The 25,081-nt window shown below is 40.7% G+C and overlaps 1 protein-coding gene across 1 annotated transcript in view; it reads right to left on the bottom strand.

Annotated features, from left to right (window-relative positions):
* SYN2 (synapsin II) overlaps window positions 1-24,514 on the bottom strand; it is a 183,931-nt gene extending 159,417 nt beyond the window's left edge. Inside the window, exon 1 of the mRNA XM_034955812.3 lies at window positions 23,922-24,514. Within this exon, the coding sequence (XP_034811703.2) occupies window positions 23,922-24,295 (374 nt within the window). The 5' untranslated portion in view covers window positions 24,296-24,514. The remainder of the gene's footprint in view (window positions 1-23,921) is intronic.
* Window positions 24,515-25,081: the final 567 nt, after the last annotated feature.

The following is a 25,081-nucleotide window of genomic DNA, read 5'->3' as shown; positions in this document are numbered from 1 at the left end:
GATAGCTGATATCATTAATCATTAGGGAAATGCAAACCAAAACCACAATGAGATACTACTTCACAAAGAGTAGGATGACTATAATAATAACATAAAAAAACCAGACAATAACTACTGTCACTGAGGATGTGAAGAAAGTGGAACCATAAATTGCTGGTGGTAATATAAAATAGTGCAACCACTTTGGAAAACAGTCTGGCAGTACCTCAAAAAGTTAAAAATAAAATTACTATATGACCCAGCACTTCCACTCCTAGGTATATACCTAAAAGAACTGAAAGCGTATGTTCACACAACAACTTGTACATAAATATTCATAACAGCTTTATTTATAATTACACAGAAGTGAAAACAACCCAAATGTCCATCAACTGATAAGTAAATAGACAAGTAAAATGCAGTATATCTATAAAGGAAATATTGTGTGTAGGAATAAAATTCCATAAAAAGGAATGAAGTACTGACACATGATACAATGTGGATGAATCTTGAAAACATTATGCTAAGATGAAAAAAGCTGGACACAAAAGGCCACATATTGTATGGTTCCATTTATATGAAATGCTTATAATAAGCAAATCCACGGAAACAGAAGGTAAATTAGTGGTTGCCTGGGGCTGCTTAAGGGAGGAATGGGAAATACTGCTAACATGTATATGGTTTTTGGGGTGATTAAGATGTTCTGGAATAAGTGGTGGTGGTTATATAATCTTGTGAATATACTAAAACCAACGAATTGTATATTTTAAAGGGGTGAATTTTATGGTATGCAAATAATATCTCAATTTGGGAAAAAGAGAGTCCCAGCTACATATTGTATTAGTCTCTTGTACCCTAGTCTGCCTCACACCTGGAAATTATCTAAGCTTACCACTGGTCACAATAGTCTGCTTCATTCCCAAAGTAAAGAAAGCACAAGAATTACTTATAACCTCTTTCCTCTATATAAGTCATGAAAGTTACTCTTCTGATTAAGTGTTGATTCTCCAAAGCCCCTTTCCTGACATTGATGCTTAAGGTCCTCCCTCTAAACTTTTTTCCACTGGGCCATGAAATATTAATAGCACAATCATTCTGCTCTCAGAGGCATGAATTGAAAGAAACATGGGTTTTGAATTCAGACAAAAATTCAAATCCTCATTCACCACTTTCTAACTGTATGCATCTTTGGGGAAGTTACTTAACCATCTGCTCATATGCTAAACGGAGATAATATCTCTTTGAAGACATAAGGATTCAATGAGATGATATATGTAAAGTGCCTAGTCACATCAATGTTTCAACTAATGTCAATATACTCACTCTTCTCAGTGTTTTGTAAAATGGATGAAGCTGACATTAGCCCCAACTGATCAGGTACTGTGCTCCAATCTGAAATCTTTCATCAACCAGGACAGGAATCTCATAGGATCTAGGGACATCTCAAGATCACAAATGATAAAAAGGGGGACAATGGGTACGACATCTTTCATATGTGTTTAATTAGAAACCTGATTTCCAACCTAATGTAATTCACAGGCTCATTATATCAGGCTCCGAAGCTCTCTAGGCAGGGAGATGGGTGTTTGACAGGAGAATGAAAAGGCACGCTGCTCTAATTACCACAAACGAAATGCATTACAAATAAACATATGTTTCCGGAGACACAATGAGGAGATCCTTTATGGAGAAGAGCTGGGAAGGCTGAGCCATGAAGCTGACTCTAATTTTTCACACAGGAGGCAAAATTACAATCTTGCCACATTCACCTCTGATGATGAGTTTAAAATGGCAAGGACACCACTGAGTTTATTGCAGTCTGAGACTTGCTGCCTATCAGCAGAGCCTCCCCCCACTCTCCTACCCTTTTATTTTATACAAGCATTACGCGTATATCCAACACCCTGAGACAATTAAGAAGAAGAAATTAGTGTAAACCCCAAGTCACCAAGGCTCTAACTGGAATCACTTCTGAGTTTGTGGGCACTGCCACTGCATTAGTTAACATCCAAACAGTGCTGTGTGGATCAGGGTCCTGAGTTGAGAGGAGCTTAACATGCAGTTGCAGATTAGCAACTATGCAGTGCTAACCCAAACAATATTTAACATTTTTCATTAGTCCCCACCACTGTACTATTCAAGTCTCTTTACAAAGTGGCTCAGTGATCCTCCCAGCCACGTCTCCTAGCATTCCTCATTCTTCCCCTTTTCATCACACACAATATCCGCACCAAGAACACAATGTTTCCTAAAGAGCAATGTCTTTTCATATCTTCTGCCTCACTCCTCTACCTGAGAGGCCTTACTCCCCTAATCTCCTACTCCACCTAGTGAACTTCTATTCTTCCTTTAAGTCCAACTCAGATGCCGCCTTTGTTGTTAATCCTTCCCCAGCCTCCTATTCTAGGCAAATTAATTATAGCCGCTTCTATTTTCTCATAGTGATCAGAGGGTAGCATGAAGGCCTTGTATATATATTTTTTTAAAGGTTAAGGGTAGAAATTTTGCTCATTTCAGTTTTGCCACTCATGATCTTTCACGAAGTTGATAGGGCCCTTAGTAGAGATCATCTAGTATCATCTATTATAGTGGATTTCAAGCATATATTTGTCATATAATTATTTGCTTTAACCAAATTCTCAGGAGAAAGCTCAGTGCATATTCAATAAATGAAACCAGAGCTACACTGGTTGTAATAATATCCAGAGGATCCAAAGTATTTCCCACTTGGCTCTTCCCACTGTAGGCCATGAGGAGGGTCCATGGAACCACTGACCCCAACCCAACACTCTCTTATGAATTAGGAAATCTGGGCCAAGACAAGGAAAATGTGGTATTCAAGGTCATACAACAATTTAATAATAGCACCTATAAGCTCTTTCTATCACATGTCATTCCTGCCTTCCCATTCTTAGGGGGAAAAAAGCTACATGAAAAAAACTGGTGAAAGAAACAAGAGGCTTGGCTAGTCTTTAAAATTCAATGGAAGCTTCTTCCGTGAGCTTGCCAGCTGGAGGAGAGGATGTGTCAGTATAATATCTACCTTGAGACAGTCTGAATGACTGGCTGCTAAGAGATTCAGTGAGGCAGCAGAGAAGGCACAGGGTAGGGGGAGGTGCCTGGTTGGGTGGCTGCTGTTTGCAGGGCCAGCTAGGCACTATGTATCAGAAGGGGACCACTTATATGACGGACTTTCAGGGTCATCAGGAAAAGCCCCCCCATCCACCAAAACAAAAACAAAAAAAAACCACACACCTCACTGACAACTGTAGTTTCTATGTAATGTGATTGGTTTAGACTCCAGCAGATCTAGGCTGGATTCTGGATGGCAATTACAAGCTGACTAACCTGTAGCGTCAGTTTTCTGGCTTGTAAAATCAACACAACACTGATCTCAAAATTTACATGAGATTACCTTGATTAAATGAGACAATATTAGGAAAAGCACTTAGGCAGTATCTCATACACAGCAGGCATTCAATAACCAATAATCCCTTTCTTCCTTTATGTTAGGTACAGCCTTCTCTAGTCAAGTTTCCTATAACATAAAAGCCTTTGAAATTTAAAATACTGACAATACCATGTTGCTATGGACTGAATGTTTGTGTCACTCCCAAACACATATATTAAAGCCCTAATCCCCAATTGTGATGACGCTTGGAGGTGGAACCTTTGGGAGTAGTTAGTGTAGATGAAGTCAAGAGAAGAGAGCCCCTCCCCCCATGATGGGAATGGTGTCCTTATAAAGGGATGAAGAGACCAAGGCTCTCTCCCTTCACCATGTAGGGGCATAGCAAGAAGGTGCCGTCTACAAGCCGGAAAGAGGGCCCTCACCAGAACCCAATCACACTGGCACCCTGATCTCAGACATCCAGCCTCCAGAACTGTGAGAAATAAATTTCTGTTGTTTAAGCCTCCCAGTCTAAGGTCTTTGTTACAGCAGCCTGAGCTGACAAGACACAGTTTTGGTGAGGAACTCTCATATACTGCTGGTGGGAGTGTAAACTGGTACAATCATTCTGTAAAACTGTAAAACTACTAAAAGCTGAATATACATATGCCCTATAACCCAGCAAATGCCACTCCTGGGTACACACCCAGCAGGAATAAGAGCTTATAATCACCAACATCATGTACAAAAATTGTTCTTATCACCATTATTCACAGTAGCCCCAAACTGGGAACAACTTAAGTATCCATTATAGCAGAATGCATAAACTGTGATATATTCAGAGAATGAAATACAAATCAGCAATGTCAAAGAATGAACTAATGCTACCTACAAGAAAACAAATGCATCTCATGAACATTATGTTAAACAAAAGAAACCAGACACAAAAAGAGTTTCTACTGTAGGATTTCGTTTATATAAAGCTCAAAAGTAGGCAAAATTAACATATGCTGAAGGAAGCAAAATAGTGGTTATCTGTTCAGGGAGAAGAAGTCAAGACTGAAAGAAGTAATGCACTTTGGGAGGCCGAGATGGGCGGATCACGAGGTCAGGAGTTGGAGACCAGTCTGGCCAACATGGTGAAACCCCATCTCCACTAAAAATACAAAAAAAATTAGCTGGGCGTGTTGGCATGCACCTGTAATCCCAGCTACTTAGGAGACTGAGGCAGGAGAATCGCTTGAACCCTGGAGGTGGATGTTGCAGTGAGCTGAGATCACACCACTGCACTCCAGCCTGGGCGACAGAGTGAGACTCTGTCTCAAAAAAAAAAAAAAAAAAAAGGAAGTAATGATGGATAGAAGCTTAGCAGGCGCTGGTAATGTTGCATGCATATCTCATCTTGGGTCATACTTTATAATTTTATACTAAAAACTCAATGAGTTACAAACTTACTATTTCTGCACGTTTATGTATGTCAGTTTTATACTTTGATTTTTAAAAAGTCTACAGAGAAAACAAACCTTTGGAAGCAATAACAGATTGAGGGTCATAAGGTCCCCAAAGCTCCTTTACCCCAGGACTACACTCTCAAGACACCCTTGTATCCACTCCTTCTTTTCCACTGCTACGGTTCTAGTTCAAACATCCAGTACCTCACAGACGGACAACCAAAACATGCTCCTACTTGGTCTCCAGGACTGCACAAGTTCTCCACCCATGCCCCCCACTGCCCATTTTCTACACTGTCTTCAGATAAACCTTCCTAAGTACAGCACTTATCAACTCACTCCCCTGATCAAAACCTTCACAACTTTCTACTGACTACAAGATAAAGAAAAAATATGTGAGCTTTGTATTCAAGGTTCTCCTTAGCAGATTCCACCCTACTATTCAAAGATTAACTCATAATTCCTCCTCATCTTGTCCCACTGCTTCAATCAAGTAAAATACTGACTCTGAACATGGTCCACAGTGTGCCTTCCTCTTTTCACCATCCTCTCAGAAAAAGACTTGGGCAGAAAGAAGCTATTCATTTAACATGATAAAAAGCTAAAAAAGTCTTACACTCCCCAAAGCTACCTCCCTATCCTCTCTACTTCCTCACTGTTTCTTTGGGGGTGGGGCGGGGGGGAATACTACTTTATAAACTTAAATTTCACCTTCAAATGATAAAGATTAGCTAAAAATATGAAGAATAAATCTAGCTCCTGAAAAAATAATAAAAAGAAATTTTATCCCTGTATTCCCTAGCTTCCTACATGATGGTGATGACAATGATTTTTTTTTATTTATAAAGCACTTTTGAATTTACAGAGCACTTTCATAACCCACTTTAAGTGGCACAATAACCCTTGAAAATAGGCATTCTCATCCACATTTAACATATAAGGACACCAAGGCTCAGGTAAACACTAAGATTACTTGCCAGTTCTCATATTCCTGGGATTCTGGTCAATAAATGTAGCTGTTATTTCTGACAACTTCCTACTACTCTTGTAAGCATTTCTCTACTCCTCCACCACCGGGTGTGCATTCTACATTCTATCTCTGCAGGGTGTTGCTCTCATATTGCAGCTATAATCTCCAGTATGTTACCTGAGACCACCATATTCATCCTCCTATAGGCATTAATAATTTTCTTGGCCAGGCACGGTGGCTCATACCTGTCATCCCAGCACTTTGGGAGGCTGAGGCAGGAGGATCGCTTGAGACCAGGAGTTTGAGAGCAGCCTAAGCAACATAACAAGACTCTGTCTCTACAAAAAAAAAATTTAAAGAATAGGCCAGGCACAGTGGCTCACACCTGTAATCCCAGCATTTTGGGAGGCTGAGGCAGGTAGATCACGAGGTCAAGAGATCGAGACCATCTTGGTAAATATGGTGAAACCCTGTCTCTACTAAAAAAATACAAAAATTAGCCAGGCATGGTGGCGTGCACCTGTAGTCCCAGCTACTCGGGAGGCTAAGGCAGGAGAATCACTTGAATCCAAGAGGCAAAGGTTGCAGTGAGCCGAGATCGCGCCACTGCACTCCAGCCTGGCAAAAGAGCAAGACTCCGTCTCAAAAACTAATAATAATAATAATAATAATAATAATAATAACTTCCTAGAGGTCTCCAAGATTAGATTTTCATTCTTTAAAATCCAAAGAATGAAATGCAACTTAAATGGTGAAACTTTAGGCAATATAAGAAGATGCAGAAGTGATATTTGGAGGAGACTATCCAGTGTCCCAAGAACTTGAAATTTCTTCAACATTCTTTTTGAGGCCTACCATCAGCCAGGCTGCTAAAGGCTGAGGCAAAGAATAAAGCATGGCCTTTGCCCTGATGGAACTCACAGCCTAGTATAGACCCCACAGGTGTCAGTCCTGTATGTAGTACTGATTTTAGCTGAAAGAACCTCTTTTTTTTTTTTTTTTTTGACACAGAGCCTTGCAATCTTACTCTGTCACCCAGGCTGGAGTGAGGCAGTGTGATCTCAGCTCACTGCAACCTCTTCCTCCTGGGCTCAAGGGATTCTCGTGCCTCAACCTCCCAAGTAGCTGAGATTACAGGTGCACACCACCACACTCAGCTGATTTGTTTTTCATATTTTTAATAGAGACGGGGTTTCGTTACGCTGGCCAGGCTGGTCTCGAGCTCCTGAGCTTGGGTGATCTGCCCACCTCGGCCTCCCAAAGTGCTGGGATTACAGGCATGAGCCACCGCGCCCAGCCAAGAATCTGATTCTTATCTTCACAATCACTGATGTTTTCTGCCAAGTTGGAACAAACACCCAAGAAGCCATTCTAGCTGCTGCTACCCATTCCTCATCTTTAACACTGAATAGCCCATTTAAAATCAAACCACCAAGTAAACAAACAAACTGCCAAAAGACAAGAACTGACGTTTCACATTTTTAAAAATTTATTTATTTATTTGTAGAAACAAGATGTTGCTATGCTGCCCAGGCTGGTCACAGGGCTCAAGTGGTCCACCCACCTCAGCCTCCAAAGTGGCATGACATTTCACATATTTTTAAACAAACACTGGGGAAAACATTTAATCTTACCTGGTATACTCATAGAAATACATGTTAAAACGGGCAAATACTGCTTTATGGATATTAACACTAAAAAAGATAATACCATGTGCTGCAAAGTGAGGTAAAAATGGTTGATAGACTGCAAATATAATAGAAAAAAACCTTTCATAGAATCTTTTCAGATATTGCAATATAGTAACATTACCAAGAGTTACAGATATAATAATCTTTGATCAAGTAGTTGGTCTCCTGAAAATTGAGAATGCCTATGGTTGTACTATGTCATAATGGTGAAAAATTGGAAGTCAATACAGTTCTTTAACAGAATTATAAATTGAAGAAATCATGGTACATTAGCCATGAAAAGATACAATTTTTAAGACTGGCATATGTCAAAATCATTTATAAGTGAAAAAAATATGAAGTTATAGCTAGAGTACAACCACAATTATGTAAAAATGTGTGTATATGAACAAATATTAGAAGAGAATACAAAAAATGTGAAAGCAGCTCCTCTACTGCTATGGTAAAATTATGAGATAAATGTTTTCTATTTAAAACATCCTTTAATCATGCTGATATAATAAATCATACTTTATTATATTGCTTGTTTAATAGCTTGTCTCCTCCACTAAACTATAGGCTTTGTGAAGACAGGGCAATGTTTCTTGTGCTCGTGTTACAGCACCAATTCCTACTGAATAATTCATGAAAGAATATATGAAATACATGGGAAACCTCAAAATAAATACCCCCAAGAAGGGGAGAGGAGGTAAATCATTAAAGTCAAACAAAAAGTTTATATCTAGGTGCCTGTTTCTAAGATACATCTAGGGGAAAAACTAAATCAGCACTGAAGAATCTCTGGAGAGTCCTTCTTCCTTCAAAGCTGCTACCTAGATCTTTCTCCTAAGGGTCTGGGGGAAAGCACAGGATCCTGGGAAGTGGGCATAGCAGCAGGGAACCTCCCAAAACTTTCAGGGGGTACCCCGAGTCAGAGGGCCAGGTGCTTCAAATCCTTTCCCTACTCCAAAACCCACTGCCCTTCTACTCCAGGAACCTTCCATATCACTACAGCTGGAATCAACTGGGGGGACAGAAGAAGAGGAGGATGTTGCAAGAGGGACTAATTATGTGGGGGGCCAGGGTGGGGGGAAGAGGACAGGAAAAAAGACAGACCAGCAGAGAACAGTCTTTTTAGTAGGAACTTAAGTTTAAGTCTGATGCCACTCTGAGTTCTGGCTAAGAAATAAATTTCCAGGTACAAAGAAAAATAAGAAGCTTTAAAAGAACTGAGCTCTGGAGTGAAAATCCTCTTTCCTGACAACTCAGAATCAGTCTGAAATATACCAGAAGAACTCTAAGTCATAGAAGTATTATAAGCATTAACAAAAGCATATAGGGAAAGGAGACGATCTTTAAATTATTTTCATCCAACCTACGCAACATCTGTCACAAACCATACAGGCTCTTGCCATCTTAAGCAATTTTTTTATCTATCCCTGGTGCTTCTAAGCAAAAGCATCATCAATTGACTAATGCAGAGATCAGAAAGGAGCTTAGCCGCACAGAGAAAGGGTACAGAGTGAGAAGAGTATTGATTTTAGACACAGCTTTATTTCTGTGTTATAACTTTAAGCAAAATCGCGAGCTCTCTGAGCCTTGGATTCCTAATCTAAGCAGGAAATTATACCAATTTACCTCACAAGGTCAAGGTGACAATTAAGTGCAATGGTACATACAAGTCAAAGTACATAAATTGTAAAGTTTTACTTAAATATATGACCTTAATAAGGAATCAGAAATACTACAATTTCCTTCCAAGGGTCACAGTTAAGTTGAGTGCATTTTTTTCAAACAAACCTGACTGCATAAGTTATCTGGAGGCTACAGGAAAATTAGTCTCATCCCATTTTGCCAAGTTAACTGATGTTTTATTCTTTCAAAGAGTAGACTTTTCATGTAGGTGGGTGGCAATAAAGAATACTTTTCCTTTTCCTCTGATCTTAGTGCTGAAATTCCACTATACATGACTTAGTGTCAGAGAAGTTTTTCTATTTCCCAGCTCCTTCTATGAACATGCAGAAACCTGAAAAAGGGTTGCCAGTAACCATTAGCAACTCATAGTTGAGCTAACATGGTTAGCTCACGGGCTCAGTCTACTGAATACTAAGGGCTAGGAAATAGGGATGCCAACAACAATTTGCCTTAAATGTCCCAAGAACCTGCTGATTTCACATTTTCAGTCTTGTAGTCTCCAACCACCAAAATTCCCTCCAAATTCCCCCATTTCAGCATCTAAAAATCTCCCAGACTATTTCTTGCACTGGAAAATAAGACTTCATGTCCCAATTTTGATTCAGAAAGTAGGTTCACATCTGGAATGAGTCCCAGGTCATAAGATATATGTCCACAGACAGAGAATAAGAGGCATCATTGGAGAGAGAAGGCACCAAAAAGTAAGAAAAAAAAATTCACTACCTACACAGTTCTAACTAGACTCAACAGCCCTGATACTTGAGAAAACCTATTTCCTCCCCTAAGTTCTTACTCTCATAACTAGAAAAAGTGCCCATGACAATACCTAAAAGGAAACTAAGTGGGGAACTCTTCCTCATATCTACCTACTCTCAATCCCACCAGTTACTAGAGTTTCAGACAATACATATTGAAATCTGTTGTTTTTGTTACAGTTTGCAAAGTCCTCCCATAGACATTATCTCATGAAGAAATTAGGACAAGTAAAATTATTCCAATTTTAAGGATGAGGAAACTGAGATTCAGAGAAGAATAGCAAATTGTTATGGCATGAATTAAACTAGTCTCAATCCTCCCATCACTACTCTTCATGGCGCTGTTCATTGGCCTTTTGTATCAGAATCTAGATGCTTCTGCAAGAGAATTCCAAGCTAGCACCAAAGGGAAATCATTAAGCTAAATGCCCTCGGAAAACAAGTCTATTAAATGGTTGGAAGAACTGATATTTTTGCCCACAAAATTTCCAACCAGATTAGCTAACCACCTGGCTCTATGGCACCTGGCACTCAGTCTAGGAAGCCTCAAGAAATACACACAGGATCCAAAGTCACGCTGCTTATCCAAACTTCTTCCTTTCCCTGCCCTGAAACCTTTATGCCAACTAGCCTACATCTGCTCTACCCACTTCTTTCCCATTACTGTTACTATATTTTTACTATCTCTTCCTTTTTACTGAAATGCCTCTTTCCCTCCTCACTAATCTAAATCCCACTCATCTTTCAAAGCTCAGCTCAGATTTGTCCCTTCTGTAGAACATTCTTTTCCAGGCCACAGAACCTATAGAACCCACAAATCTGGGTTCTAGTCCTGATTCTATCACTTCCTGGTTATTTGAGCTTGGGTAATCATCTTAACCTACTTAGACCTTAATTCCTTCATATGTAAAATGAGAATAGTATTAGTACTGCACCACAGATTCTATTGTGTGGAGGATTAAATGAGACATGAATGTGATAGTGCTCAAAGTATGAAGTTTCCACATATAAGTCAGCTTAAAAACATCTTCCCCAGAGACTGTTTCAAAACAGTGCTAATCAATGTTTTCCAAACCATGTACAACAAATTACTCCAACCAAAATGAAGGAATATTCATCTAGGTTTGTTCTATTTTTCTAAATCATTTTTTAGTGTCATGAAAATCTGTTCACAAATGACAGGCTCCTATCCTCACTTGAAGGCTCCTATAAATACTCATGTAGTAAGCTGTTGTCTTAAAGCTGCTATGAAAATCTGCTTGTCATGGTGGAACATTCACTGAACATCTGTCAAGTGTCAATCATATTGTTAGACATTTTCAAAGTTTATTTCAATTAGTTTGAGATATACTTTATCTCCTCTTTTTAGATGAAGAAAGTTCAGAGAGAATAAGAAATTGTTCAAGGTCAAACATGTATTCTGTGTCACTGAGAAAAAGAAATATACCAAGGTGTTCAGTGGAAAGGAGAAATATGGAACAAATTGTTATCCATTAATCACAGAGCATGATGGTTAGGAGCATGGAGGCATGAACTCTGGAGCTGGACTCCCTGGGTACAAATTCTGAATTCACTGTGAGCTATAGTTTCCTCATTTGTAAAATTAGGTTAATAGTAGTAATCTATTTGATACCCTAGTAAATGAGTTAATACATCTACTTAGAACAGTGCCTGCCTGTCACAAAATACATGCCCAATACATTATGTATTATCATTTTTCCCACCTTGTTTATCCAAGCCTTTCCCTCTTTTCCCTGCCTTGAAACCTTTATGCCAACTAGCCTACATCTGCACTACACACATCTTACTCATTACTGATGTTATGCTTTGGCTCTTTCTCTTACTCTTAACTGAAATGCCTCTCTCCCACCTCACTAATCTAAATCCCATTCTTCCATCAAAACCCAGCTCAGATCTGTGACTTCCGTGAAACATTTTGACTTCTACAGTCCACTGAGACTGTGATATTGTTTGACTATATAAACAGTTCTTTATATAGTCAAACAGTCCAACCTTTAGAAACCACTTGATTTCTACAGATCACTTGATTTCATAAGGGCCTCTGAAGATCGATGATTTAGCCTATATCCATAATTTTGTTGTTGTTGTTGAGATGGAGCCTCTGTCACCCAGGCTGGAGTGCAGTGGCGCGATCTCAGCTCACAGCAACCACCACCTTCCAAGTTCAAGCAATTCTCCTGCCTCAGCCTCCCGAGTAGCTGGGATTACAAGTGCCCACCACCACACCCAGCTAATTTTTATATTTTTAGTAGAGATGGGGTTCACCATATTGGCCAGGCTGGTCTCAAACTCCTGACCTTAAGTGATCTGCCCGCCTCAGCTTCCCAAAGAGCTGGGATTACAGGCGTGAGCCACCACGCCTGGCCTACATCCCTAATTTTTGAAACAGAAATTGAGACTTGAACAGTTAAACTGCCTACGGTGACACAAAAAGTTAGTTGGCAGAGTACAGACTTGAATCCAGGTGTTTTAAGTGTTTGCAATGCTCTTTCCATTACACTATCCTAATTCTGTCTTCCTTGAGATTCTGTATAAGTCCTCAAGACTGAAAGCATATATTCTATAATTATTTGATTTCAAGTATTTCACTGGTTTCGTAGCCTTCATGGCAACTAACACATTCAAGTTAGTAGCAGTTTGCTAATTATTTCATCAATCTTTCATTGGTGCCCTTTTATCTAACAGTTAAAATGTTAGTGAACACAGGACTCTAGAACTTAAATTCTCACCATTAGCTATTCATCGGGGAAGAGAGGGACAGAAGAGGGAAATATATATTCATATGTATTGCTACAGTTGCATTACAAGGTACAACAAAAAAGGATTCACACTATATCACTGGAATCTAGAAATATAAAAGAAACAGTTTTCAGTTGTGTTATTGAGGGCCTTCAAAGATTCAGTCCATGATAGAGAAAGGGGATCTCAATTTCCTCTCACGAAGCCCAAGCCTCTTTGTACAGGATTAAATCAGGCTGAAATTATTGTACGAAGTTGTCAGGCCCCCTGAACAGAGAAAGAGATAAGAGGTATATATCCTGGAAAAGGGATTATAGTTGTGCTTGGGAGGACAGGAATGGAAGAATAGTCCTAGATAGAAAGAAGAAAAGAACGAACAAACCCTAGAACTTGAGAAAAGCTCAAGGAAACAAAGGCAGCTTAATGCCTAGGCTGAGAGAGGAGAAGCAGAGAGCACAACAGCTGTTCTTCAGAAAAAAACAAGCATGGGGTGTTTAGGCACATCAGACAAGGGTGAATGAGGGAGAGGTGCGAGCAGGTACGTAATCAGCCTTATGTAACGGAAGGTGTAGGAAATTCTAATCCAGTAACAATAATTAATGCTTCTATAGCACTTTACACTTTATAAAAAGATTTTATATATACCACTACTTGCTGACTAGTTACTTCGGTTAATGCAGCTGTCATTTGTTTATATTTACAGGGAACCAACGAGTTGCTTTTGCTTATCATTGATATTTTCATAATTTTTTTCATAAGTCACTGATAAGTTCAACAAATAAGTACTGAAAACTTTCTTTGTCCTGGAGATACTGAAATAAAAGTTATAGTCACTGCCTTCAAGGGGATCTCAGTGTTGTCGAAAGTGAGGTGTTGGGGAAGACAGACAAACCCTGATTATAATACAGTGGGCTAACTGCTATGACAGGTAATCAATGGTATTGTGGTTTCTAACACAAATGGAAATAATTTAAGGAAGGATTAAGTCCTGATGCTACACGATGCAACAACTGAGTTGAGTCTTGAAGATTATCTAGGTAAAGACACAGGAGAAGAAAGCCTTTCAGGAAGCACAAGTAGTACAAATAAAGACACAGGGGCACGGCACATTCAATTAACTCTATGTAGTGTCTCATGGTTACATCAAAGTATGTGGCAAATCAAAGAAAGGCAAGGCAGAAGAAGTAAGCAGTCACATCATGAACGCTTGCTGTGTACTTTCAACATTTTCCAATCACAATGATGTTTTGGTTCTCCAAATCTCTATTCTACCATTAGTATACTGTTTACAATTAAAGCTGTTTTCAAGAAAACAAATATATTGTTTGTGATAGTTCTAAAGAGCCCTTAGAATGGGGAAGTTAAACCATTCCCACAATCCCACTTTGCAGTTGAAAAAACAGGAAGCCAAAAAAGCTGTGTGGAAGAAGGCACACAAAACTCATAAAGGTATAGACAAAGCAATAGCCCAAAGGAACTTTTTCACTAAAGAGAAAGAAACACACAGCTTGGGTGGCCTGAGGTTGGAGTTTCACACTGAGGAAAAAAGAAGACCGAATTTTCAGAAAAATGGTTCCTTGAGAGCCAAGTGTCAATATATGGTAAGAGAAACTTGGTCCTCAATTTTATTCCATTTGCCTTTGCTCTGCTCAGAGCTGCCATGGACTAGATAATACTTTCCAGTATTGTGGGCTGCTATGGCTCTCTCATTCAGAGCTAAATCTCTAAAGATTTATGATGTGGTATGGTTGAAAATTAGTAATTAATTTATATTTCATAGGACGTAAGAGTGAAAGCACTCTAAAGCTTATATTTGAAGACAGTAAGGATGACTTCCAACATATTAACATATACTTCTAATCCTAGGATACTTCCCTCTCTTCATTGTTACCTTCTATCCCTTATCTCATCCTTTGACTCTCTTGCTGCTCAATTCAATATGGCAAAGATTTACTGTCCTCAATCTATGTGTCAAGCCCTATGCTGGATGCTAAGGATGCAAAAAGGAATGAAACATTCAGCCTGTCCTCAGAGAACCCACTATCTAGTGGGGAAGCAGACACATAAACAGACCATTGTGTTGTGTCCAGAGATAAAGATACTTGCAGTATTTAAAGAGGGCATGGAGGGGGCATAGACGCTCAATACAATCTAGAGAGTTAGAGAAGAGTTTCTGGAAAAGGAAATACTCAGTCTCAAAAGATGAATATGAATTTAATCAAGAAAAGGAAAGAGGAGGAAGGGAAACTGTAGTAGCAGACAGCAAAGACAAGGAGGAGGAATGCAACAATGTGTGTATGGAAGTGCAAACAGTTCAGTATTGCTGGAAAAGGAAGTCTGGACATGGAAATAATTAGAGACAGCAGGAGAAGAAAGCAGGGGTCAAATCACAGGAGGGCCATAAACTACCTATAGGATGTAAGAAGCTCCTGAAAAACTTTAAGCAAAGGAGTAAAAAGGTCAAATTTGCATTTTAAATAGTTCATTCAGGTTACTAAATGGAAATCATGATGAGACTTGCAGAAGTTCTAGGTGAAAGTTAATGAGAACTTGAAATAGGTGACCATCGGTGTCCCACTTAAAATACAGAATAGAAGAGCTGGAATAGGAAGGAAAAACATGGATTTCAATATTGGATCAAACGACCCTTAACCACCCAGATGGAGATGTCCAGCAGGCAGCTGAACATATGTCTAAAGATGAGGACAAAGTTTTGGACTAAAGGTAATGATTAGGGAACTGATTGTACTTAAGAGGTAACTGACACCTTGAGAGTAGATGGACCAGGGAGAATATGCAGTATAAAAAAAGAAGTGGGCAGGAAAAGGGGGCCCGGAGGAACATCTACATTTAATGAGGTAGACAAAGGGAAAGAACAAGAAAAGAAACTTCGATAAAACAAGTATGAAGAGAACAAAGAGGCTGGGGGTGGTGGCTCATGCCTGTAATCTTGACACTTTGGGAGGCTGAGGCAGGAGGATCACTTGGGGCCAAGACTTCGGGACTAGCCTAGGCAACATAGCAAGATCTTGTCTTTACAAAACTATTTAAAAATTTTAAAAAGGAACAAAGAATGCAGTGTCCTGAAGCCAAGCGACTTCCAAAGGGAAGATATACAGTGTCAAACACATCAGTGAACATTTGACACCTTCCTCTGGATTTAGCAATTACGTTCCCTAGCAAGAACAGTATCAATATTACAGAGAAGGCAGAAGGCCAGTGTCAGTGGAAAAGGGCAAATAACTGGATAAGTAACGAGTGAGATTTATCTTTCATGTTTGGAAGAGTGATTAGGAAGGTGAGGATGAGTTTTTCATTTGTTACTTTATTTACAAGAATGGAGCAACCCATAGAAAGAGCAATCAGTAGAAAATGAGAATATGAACAGAAGGAAAAAGAGAGATGAAATCTTAAGCAAGGTCATGCAGAAGACAAGAGATGAGTCTTTTTCAACAATAGGCAATGCCTTTATCCTCGGAAAATGAAATAAAAAAATCAACCTTAAGGTAAGAGAACCAGGACAAGAGCATTCCAAACAAAGGCAGCTGTGCAATAATAGCACCAGGTCTTAAAAGTCCAGCATGTGTGCAGGGAGAGGGTAATCCAGAGTACAGCAAAATTCAGGATTGAGGGGACGGTGAGAAATGAGTCTGAAAAGCTGGAGGCAAACTGTGAATAAGCACAATGAGCAACTACGTGTTAGGGAAGAATGTTAAGAAAGAAGCTAACTTTCTAAGATCCGTGAATGCTTTTGTTTTGCTTAAAAATATTCTGAAAGCAATGTTCTAGGCTTTGATTGGATAGGGAAACAAATACAAGCACTACCTTTTAAAGGCCTTCTGTGTATTTCTCTCTTCCTTCATTTTCCTCTGTAGCCATCCTTCCTTAATTAGTTACAAGTAAAACTGAAGGAGAGCTATTTTAGAATTCACTTATTAAATAAAATTAAGATTTATGTGGTTCTGCCCCTAATTATTAAATATAGCTGAGTTAATGGGTAATGTTTTTGTCATTAAAAAAAAAAACTAAGTTATATTGCCTTTTGAAAAACACAAAAGAAAGCCTTTGATGATATTGTCTTGAGTCGGTGGCCCTCAACTAAATAACAACAACAAAAAGAAGATTCCTCATCCCAGAAGTGTGCAAAATAAACAATCACTTACATAACAAAATTTTGGGAACTCAAAAAAGGAACCAAGGTAGATCAGATACCTGCGGCTGGAAACAGGGAAAGATGTAACACTAACTACTAGTATGGCTCTTTAGCTTTTACAAAATGCTTTTATGGTACCTTATTTTATTTAATTATCACAACAGTGGTATCAGAAATACATAATGTTATCTCCACTTTACAGGTAATGAAACTAATTTTTGTCTGTTATTCTAGAACCTTGAACAGTGCCTGATACATAGTAGACCTCCAGCGGAAATCTGTCAAATAGATGGGAGAAAGGCTCAAGGAGATTATGTAAACCTGATAAGGCCATAAGGCTAACAGTGGAGCCAGATCTCAATTCGAAGTCTTTTGACCCTCAATCCTGTATCTCGCATTGTTTCATGCTGCTGAAAAGGAAAGAAGGGCAGGGTGACTGAATCTAATCTATTTTACAACCTTACATGAACTGGTTAAAATTTCTGAAATGCCTGCTGTCAAGCAACAAACACCAAGGCCCATATACATCCTCCTATTCTTAGTCATGCAGCACGGACATCCTTAGAGTTCAGGCACCTGTGGTATCTGCTCACTTTATTCTCTCCACAGGTCACTGCCCTACTAAAAACTACGTCTTCCTGCTGTATTGAAGCAGTGTCTGCAGAACAGAAAAGCCTTCTAAATCATCCTCTCCTTTCTCTAAAGAGATATTGTAGCTTTATTGATACCCAATTGCTTCTATGTGGGAAGCTAAAAAAAATTAGGTAACAATTTTTTTTCTTATAAAAAAGGCAATTTCTCTTGCAAAAGATTTTCCACAATTCATTTAAATAGTGAGTGCCCCACTGTTTTTGAAATTATTCAATTTACAAAAACTCAATATACACAGCTTTTTCAGGATCATATCCACCACCTAGAGTGAAGTCATGGTTAAATGCAGTAGCCTCAAGACAGAGTTGTATCTTGGTTTTTCTGTGTGTTTAGTGGCACTCCCACTATGTGTACACCTGTAAATCTTGTAAGAACTTCTGCAAGCTTATCAGGTGGCATTGTCATCTTTTGTTTTAGATTCCCACATAGATTTAGCCACAAGTCCCAATTCCCATCATTGATGAGGAAATATACACAGCAGGCATCACAGGATTAGCCTCTTTTTTCATGATAACATATGGTAGCAATAATGTAACAAGGAGGTACTGAATTAAGACCATTCAAAGGTGAGCTTTTCATTCCGGGAAATGTTTAGTCATTTATTGACATATGTCTCTGCTTCCAAAGATTTACAGGCATTACCATATAGAAAAAAATTAGAGCTAATGCTTTTAAAAGAAAATGGCACAAAAACTGAACCACGGAAATAATACAGTACTGGAAAGGATCTTGGAGAATATATTTCAATCCTCTCATTTGACAAATTTTAGAAAATCAAAGTCCAAAGATGCAAAGTGGTTTATCTAAGAATACATGGTGGCACATTTTAATGGAACATTTCTAAGTACAAGATATTCATTCCCCAGGATAACTTATCTCTGTGTTCCCATAGCATCCTATGCATACTAATTACCATACAATATTAAAATCCTCTTTAAATGCCTGTCCTCTCCCATTGGACTGGACGATTCCAATAGACACGGCCTGTGTTTAATCCTTATATCGCTTGTAAATTTGAGGGAAAGGTATGCACATCTGGAAAACTTCCTATTTAGGCCTCCATTCCTTTTTCCTTAGCAAGATATTAAAAAGAACAAGGTTATTACAGATCTGAACTTGGGTACAGAAAGACAGTAAGCAACCTTAGGTAGATAGGAACGCTAACGTAAAAATGGGTTCCTGAAGGGAAGGTCAGCATTACGGCACAGTCCTACTAACTTTATTAGATTGCTGGATTTTGATGACTAGGTCTCCAAGAGTCTTCTTCAACCATTTTATTTTATTTATTTTTTTGGAGATGGAGTCTTGCTCTGTCGCCCAGGCTACAGTGCAGTGGTGCGATCTCGGCTCACCATAACCTCTATCTCTCGGGTTCAAGAAATTCTCCTGCCTCAGTCTCCCGAATAGTTGGGACTACAGGCACACACTGCAACAACCAACTAATTTTTTGTATTTTAGTAGAGACGGGGTTTCACTGTGTTGCTGGTCTTGAACTCCTGAGCTCAGGCAACCTGCCTACCTCGGCCTCCCAAAGTGCTAGGATTACAGGCGTGAGCCACCGCGCCCAACCTTCTTCAACCATTTTAGAATGAACTTTGCTGAAACAACAATAACATAAATGAACACAAACAAGGAATAGTGTAATTGCTGGTGTCGCTAATAGTGTAAGCGTGCTTACATGGTCTTTTTAAGCACTTACTAACAGCTCCATGATGAGTCTTTAAAAGAAGCCGACACAAACAGTATTTTTCAGGAGAAAAAGAATTTGAGAAATCTCAAAGAGCGACTTAAGAGTAAAAAGAAACTTGAGCTGGAGTCAGATGTGAGTTTTAGTTCCCATTCTTTCACTAACTTCTCATTTGACCTTGGGCAAAATGTTCCATTTCTCTAGGCTAGATGATGATTCAGGTTCCCTCAGGTTTAAATGCTATCATTATGAGACTAAAAGTCCCCACCAGTTCTTGAGATAGTAAGGGATGGAAAAATATAAAAGTTAAAGGTAGAAAATAGTAAAAATGGAGGGATACTGTGGTAGAGTTGGGAAAAAAAAAAAAACATGGTAGAGAGATTAAAGTTCTAGATTCTAGTTCTGGTTCTGCCATTAGCTAAGTGAGTAACCTTGAACAAGCCACATCCCCTCTCGAGATCAAGATTTCCCCATTTATAAAGTAACTCAGATGATCTTTCAGCTCTAATATCTGAGAATTCTAAAGTACAGGCAACTGCTGCTATGAACAATCAAATTCTGTGCAATCAGTATATTTATGTTAGAAATAAGATGCTTAAAGTATTAAACAAAGAGAAGCCCCAAACCTTATTTGAGTGTTCTTTCAAGTTCAAATTCAAGTATTTTTTAGAGCCACTCACAAGCACTGGTTCGCAGTACTTTGAATTCCTCTATTCTTGATGAAATGCTCAAAGGCTGGCTAGAAAAGAATGGAGACAGGTACCGCCTAGATAACGCATCAATCCAGTCTCTTCGTTGTCCCCCTCTTTTCTGCAGTTGTACTTTCCTTATGCTATCCACTGTCTGGACTGAGACAAACCTATCTCTTTTGATTCCAATTCTTCGAGCTCAGTTAAAACCTCACTTGTTCCGAGAAACCTTCCATTCCCACTCTAGCCCAGATCCATCTCTTAACTCTTTTAAACTTCTGCAGTATTACATTGCTATGTAAAGAGTAAATGAGATTGGTACAAAGCTTAGTAAATCTGGCATATGTTGTTCAATAATGACAGTAGTTGGTGTTATTGCCATACCCTTAGCACTAATGGCATATCCTTCAGCTAAGTGCATCTAAAATTTAATGTGATTATGAATCACCTGGGGATCTTATTCAAATGCAAATTCTGACTTAGTAGGTGTGAGGTGGGACTGGAGATTCTGCAGTTCAAAATGCTCCTGGTTGATGCCAATGCTGTTGATCGAAAGGCCATACTTCTTAGTAAATTTTTTTTCAAAAGTATTTATCTTATCTACCTATCTGGACAGCAAGCTCTTAGATGGCAGATACTGGGTCTCATTTTTCTTAGTAAATATCCCCTATACAGAGAAGGTGCTTCATAAATATCTGTTGCCTTATATCTGCAGTCTAGACACTCAAGAGTACCTGTGCTATACTGAATCAAACACTGAAACATCATGCCAGGATGAAAAGCTCACTTGATCACTGGGGTCAGAATCTCCGGAACAAAGGCAGGACAGAATCTGAGAGAAAACGTACCTCTTCGCTAGTGAGAGTATAACACACAGAAGAAACAACATAAACACCTGTTCCTTGTTTAAGCACGATCATTAAAGTGCAATCTTAATTGCATTTCAAATTTAGCCATGAACCTTAAAAGAGGACATTTTCTGACAATATTTACAAAATACTAATAATAAATAATAAGGTATATAAAGAGCTTGATTTCATTTTTTAATGGCACAGATAAATTTTTCAACGATCTTTTAGTGTGCGATTAATCTAAAGATCTCAAACAACCAATGAAAACATTTCCAGCAAAAGAAAAACATCTTCCAATTTTCCCATCAACCTGGTCAGTGGTGGGGTCTCCAATTGCCCACAATTATAATGACAGAAATTCAAAGGAAACTGCTGTTGTATTAAGGATGCTCTGAGAGGCTGCTTATTTTAAGCCCTTCTTTTACATCTCTTGTTATTTAAACGCTTGTTCAGACTCTTTTTATTTTAGCATTATATAATTCAGAGGGGACCAATATTCTTAAGTTCTAATGAGTCTACACTCTGACTTCCTATTCCAGCACCAGGAAAATAATATAGGGCATATACGATATCACTCATTGAATACTATCTAGGTAGCTTAAACTGTGAGACAATTTTACTAAAATCAGTCTTCAGTGCAAAAATCACCTGTGTAAGTCACTGCGCTTGTCACGGCAAGCACCTGCTCCTTAACTCATAGAGACTTTTCAATAAAACCACTCATCAATTTTTAACTGAGATGTTTTTGACAAATTTAGGCCCATATTAGAAGAGCAATTCTGGGAACTGCTATTAAGCACAGGAGCAAAAAACTGTTGTCAAGAACTAGACTTGAACTGGGCTTATGAGTTTTAATAAATCAATGTTATTACTTCAGAGAAAATAGGAAAACAGTTGGGAGTCAGCCCACAGGAAAGTGGCTTCTATGACTTCCATCAGAGGCTTCTAGTCTCCAGGGCAAGGCAAATTCTCTAGTTTATGCCAAATAGGCTTCCTAGAGAATACTATCCAAAGAGAGTTTCAAATCTTAAGCTACAGAAGCATTTATAACTAAACAGAAATCTGCAGCAGCTTCATCATACCCATACAAATAAGTATCCGTACCTATCTATAGATACCTAACTGGCAATAAGACTCAAAACAAGTGCATTTAATAGGATAAGAAATCAGGACAAGGTACAGAAGGGTCAAATTCCTGCACAGAAAAATAAAGCACGAATGTCATTCTCATTTCTCCTCTTCCTTTTCTTGGCCTTTCTTCAAGATTCATCTTTTGTGAAGCTTTCTCCAATAACTCTGGCTCTCACTAACCACTCCATTTGTTGACTGCCTGAAACACTAGTCTCAACCAATAATTCTAGATTTCTTTTTAACTGTTTCATGTATCCACTTTGTGTCCCAAATTTGAGTGAGTTCTCTTAAAAGGCCCCCACACTGCCTAGAGGGAGCTTGTTATTAATATTGCTAATAATAATAGTGAGGCAATATAACACAGTGGAATGAAAGCAGTGGAGTCAAACAGGCCTAAGTTCAAATCCTGCTTCTACCACTTGCTGGCTACATGATTGTAAACATATTACTTACCTTTCCTAAGCCTCAGTTTTGTGAAGAAAATGCAATGAGATATCATGCTGAGAGTACAGCATTTGGCATATAATGGATGCTCTGACTGAGCACCTTTACTAGCTTGGTTACCTTCCCTTCCTCCGTAATAAGCACTTGTTGATATGAACTGAGTCAGAGTAATTCTAAGGAGGGCTGCCAGTGGCACTATCATATGCATTACACTTTCCCCATTACCCTCTTCCATGTGCCTTTGTCATTTCCTGGCAAAAGTCCTTTCGGATTTTCTACTCTACTCTCTTGAAAAGGCCAACCACATAAGTCACCCAAAGGACTATTCAGAATGGTGACATTAGCAGCCAGCAGGAGGGCATCTCCACATCTGCATCTCATTTCCACCACACCCACACGCCAGCACTCCCTCCCTCTGGGTCTCCCAAAGAGAGAATGCTAGAGAGAGAAAGCAGTGAAGCAGCCAAAAGAGGAAATGGAGAGAAATAGCTCTGTGGTCTCTCTGTGCACCCCTTCTGGGAAGAACACTCAGGTCCAGTCTCCAACCTCAACCCCTATGAGAAAAAAAAAAAAAACAAAACCCTTGCTCACATTCCTGGAGAAAAGGCACCCCCAGATTCTCGGCCTCTTCATTTCTCCAAGCCCTTCACCTATCAATTTCACCATCCCACCATTCCCTAGGTTAACTATAAAATAGAGCCGCTTTTAACTAATTTGTCTTCAGTGGACCTCATTCGTACTTTTACCAAGCAGCAGCCTTCACCATTCTAAGTTGGAAACATGCTACCTATCTCTTTAGAAGAAAAAAAAATGATTGAAGTTTCCCATCTACTACATTAAGGCAGGTCTCCTTTTATTTGTACCCCTTTAATGATCCAGTATATTTTACCAAGGTCTTCATCTTTCAGCTAGAAAAAGCTACCATTCACTTCCACCCCCCCGCCCCCCACCACGCACATTTCAGAAAAACAAGCAATCAAAAAAAAAAAAAAAAAAATTCCACACGTCCCCTCCCTGCTGCACAAAATACAACAATTTTATTATTCATAAAGAGACTTCAGCCATGCTCCGGGGAACAAGCCCGTGTACACCTGGGCCACTACATGTGTGATTTCATCAACCTGATGTCAATACTTGATATCAGCCTTCATGGGTCCAGCTTAAAAAAAACCCACCACCACCTTCTCCCTCCAAAATACCAATTTCCATTCCAAATTCACTCCGTGCTTCATGAAGTTAAATCTTTTTTACTGGCCCTAAATGTTCCTTCGGCCACCTGGGACTATTTCACTTCAGATTTTATGTGTCTAAGCTAACAAGTGTGTCCCCTCCTCTCCCCCCAAAAAAACTATTTCCTAAGGGCCTTTCCTGTTGCATAAAGTAGCTCCTTCTTGTATGGGACCTGGGGGACCTGAGGCAATTGAGGGGTATTTTAGCTTTGGGTTCGCCTTTCCGGGCTGATGGATGCCCTCCCTCACCCCGCAAACGCGCGCGCGCTCAGCCCCCACCTCCTCCCCGCGGGACCTCGGGGACCCTCCTTTTTATTGGTCTGAAACGTTTCCTCGGCGACCTGGGACCGTCTTCTCCTGGCCTGCGGCTGCCGGCGGACCCCGACCCCCGAGGGCGGCGGCGCCCGGCACCTACCAGTCGGCGTGCGGCTCGTCGACCACCAGCAGCACCTTGGCCTTCCTGGCGGCTGCGGGCGCGGGAGCGGGCGCGTCCACCAGGCCAGCCGAGGCGGCCGTCTGCTTCACGGCTTGGGACAGCGAGCTGAAGAAGCTGCTGCCCACCGACGGCGTCGGCGCGGGCTGCGGCACGGGCGCCGAGGCGGGCGGCGGCCTCCGCTCCGGGCCTGGCGAGGCGGTCGGGGGCGCCGCCGAGGCCGAGGCGGCGCCCGGACCGGCGGGCGGCGGCGGCGGCTGCTGGGGCTCGGGCCGCTGCAGGTCGGTCATGTAGCCGTTGGGCAGGTTGGCGATGAAGCTGCTGTCCGACAGCCGGCGCCGCAGGAAGTTCATCATCTGGCTTAAAGGGCTGGGGGCGCGCGGGGCTACGGGGTCTGGCGGCGCGGAGGGAGAGCGAGGGCGGAAGGCGAGATTGAGGCGGCTGAGGCGGCGGCTTAGCCAGCAGAGACTCAGACCCCGGCGCCAGACCCCGCAGACAGCAGCGGCGGACTGGGCCAGGCAAGCCGCGCGGCGCGAGGCTCGCGGAGAGGGAGCGGGCGGGGCAGGGGCGGGGCCAGAGATAGCCCCCGCCCCGCGCCGCAGAGGCGGCCCCGCCCCGCTCACGGAGGGCACCTAGCCGCGCGTCTGGCGACTCTCGGGGCTTGCGGGAGGGGGCGACCCAGGCCTCCAGCAACCTGAGAGTGACTATGCGGGGAGGGCGTGGGAGCCAGGCCTTCTCCCCAGGGGAAGGAAAAGGAACCAGAGGCCCCACCATCTTTTTGGTTGGAGAGAAAAAGAGCCGTGTCCCAGCTGAAATGGAGGCGAAGGAAACCGACCCCACTCCTTTTGGAAGGATAAGAGGTGTCAGCCTCCCTATGCGGAGGTGAGAACGAAAGGAGTCATCCCAATCACGCGCGCACACACGCACACAAGCACGAACACCCTGTAGTGAGGAGGAAAAGAACCACCTCCTTTCCCAACGCTGGGGAGAAAGATGTCATCTCCCCAGCCCCCAGAAGAGGGGGAAGGGAATAATCCGCTGTTACTAACACACACACACACACACACCCTATGGTGAGACAAAAAAGAAATACCTCTTCTAGGGAGGAAGGCAGCCTCCTTACTCCAAGGCGAGGGAGAGGA

This window comes from Pan paniscus, chromosome 2 (assembly GCF_029289425.2).
Source record: "Pan paniscus chromosome 2, NHGRI_mPanPan1-v2.0_pri, whole genome shotgun sequence".
NCBI classification, from domain to species: Eukaryota; Metazoa; Chordata; class Mammalia; order Primates; family Hominidae; genus Pan; species Pan paniscus.
The sequence above is the reverse complement of the archived record's forward strand: the minus strand, read 5'-3'. Positions and strand labels throughout refer to the sequence as shown.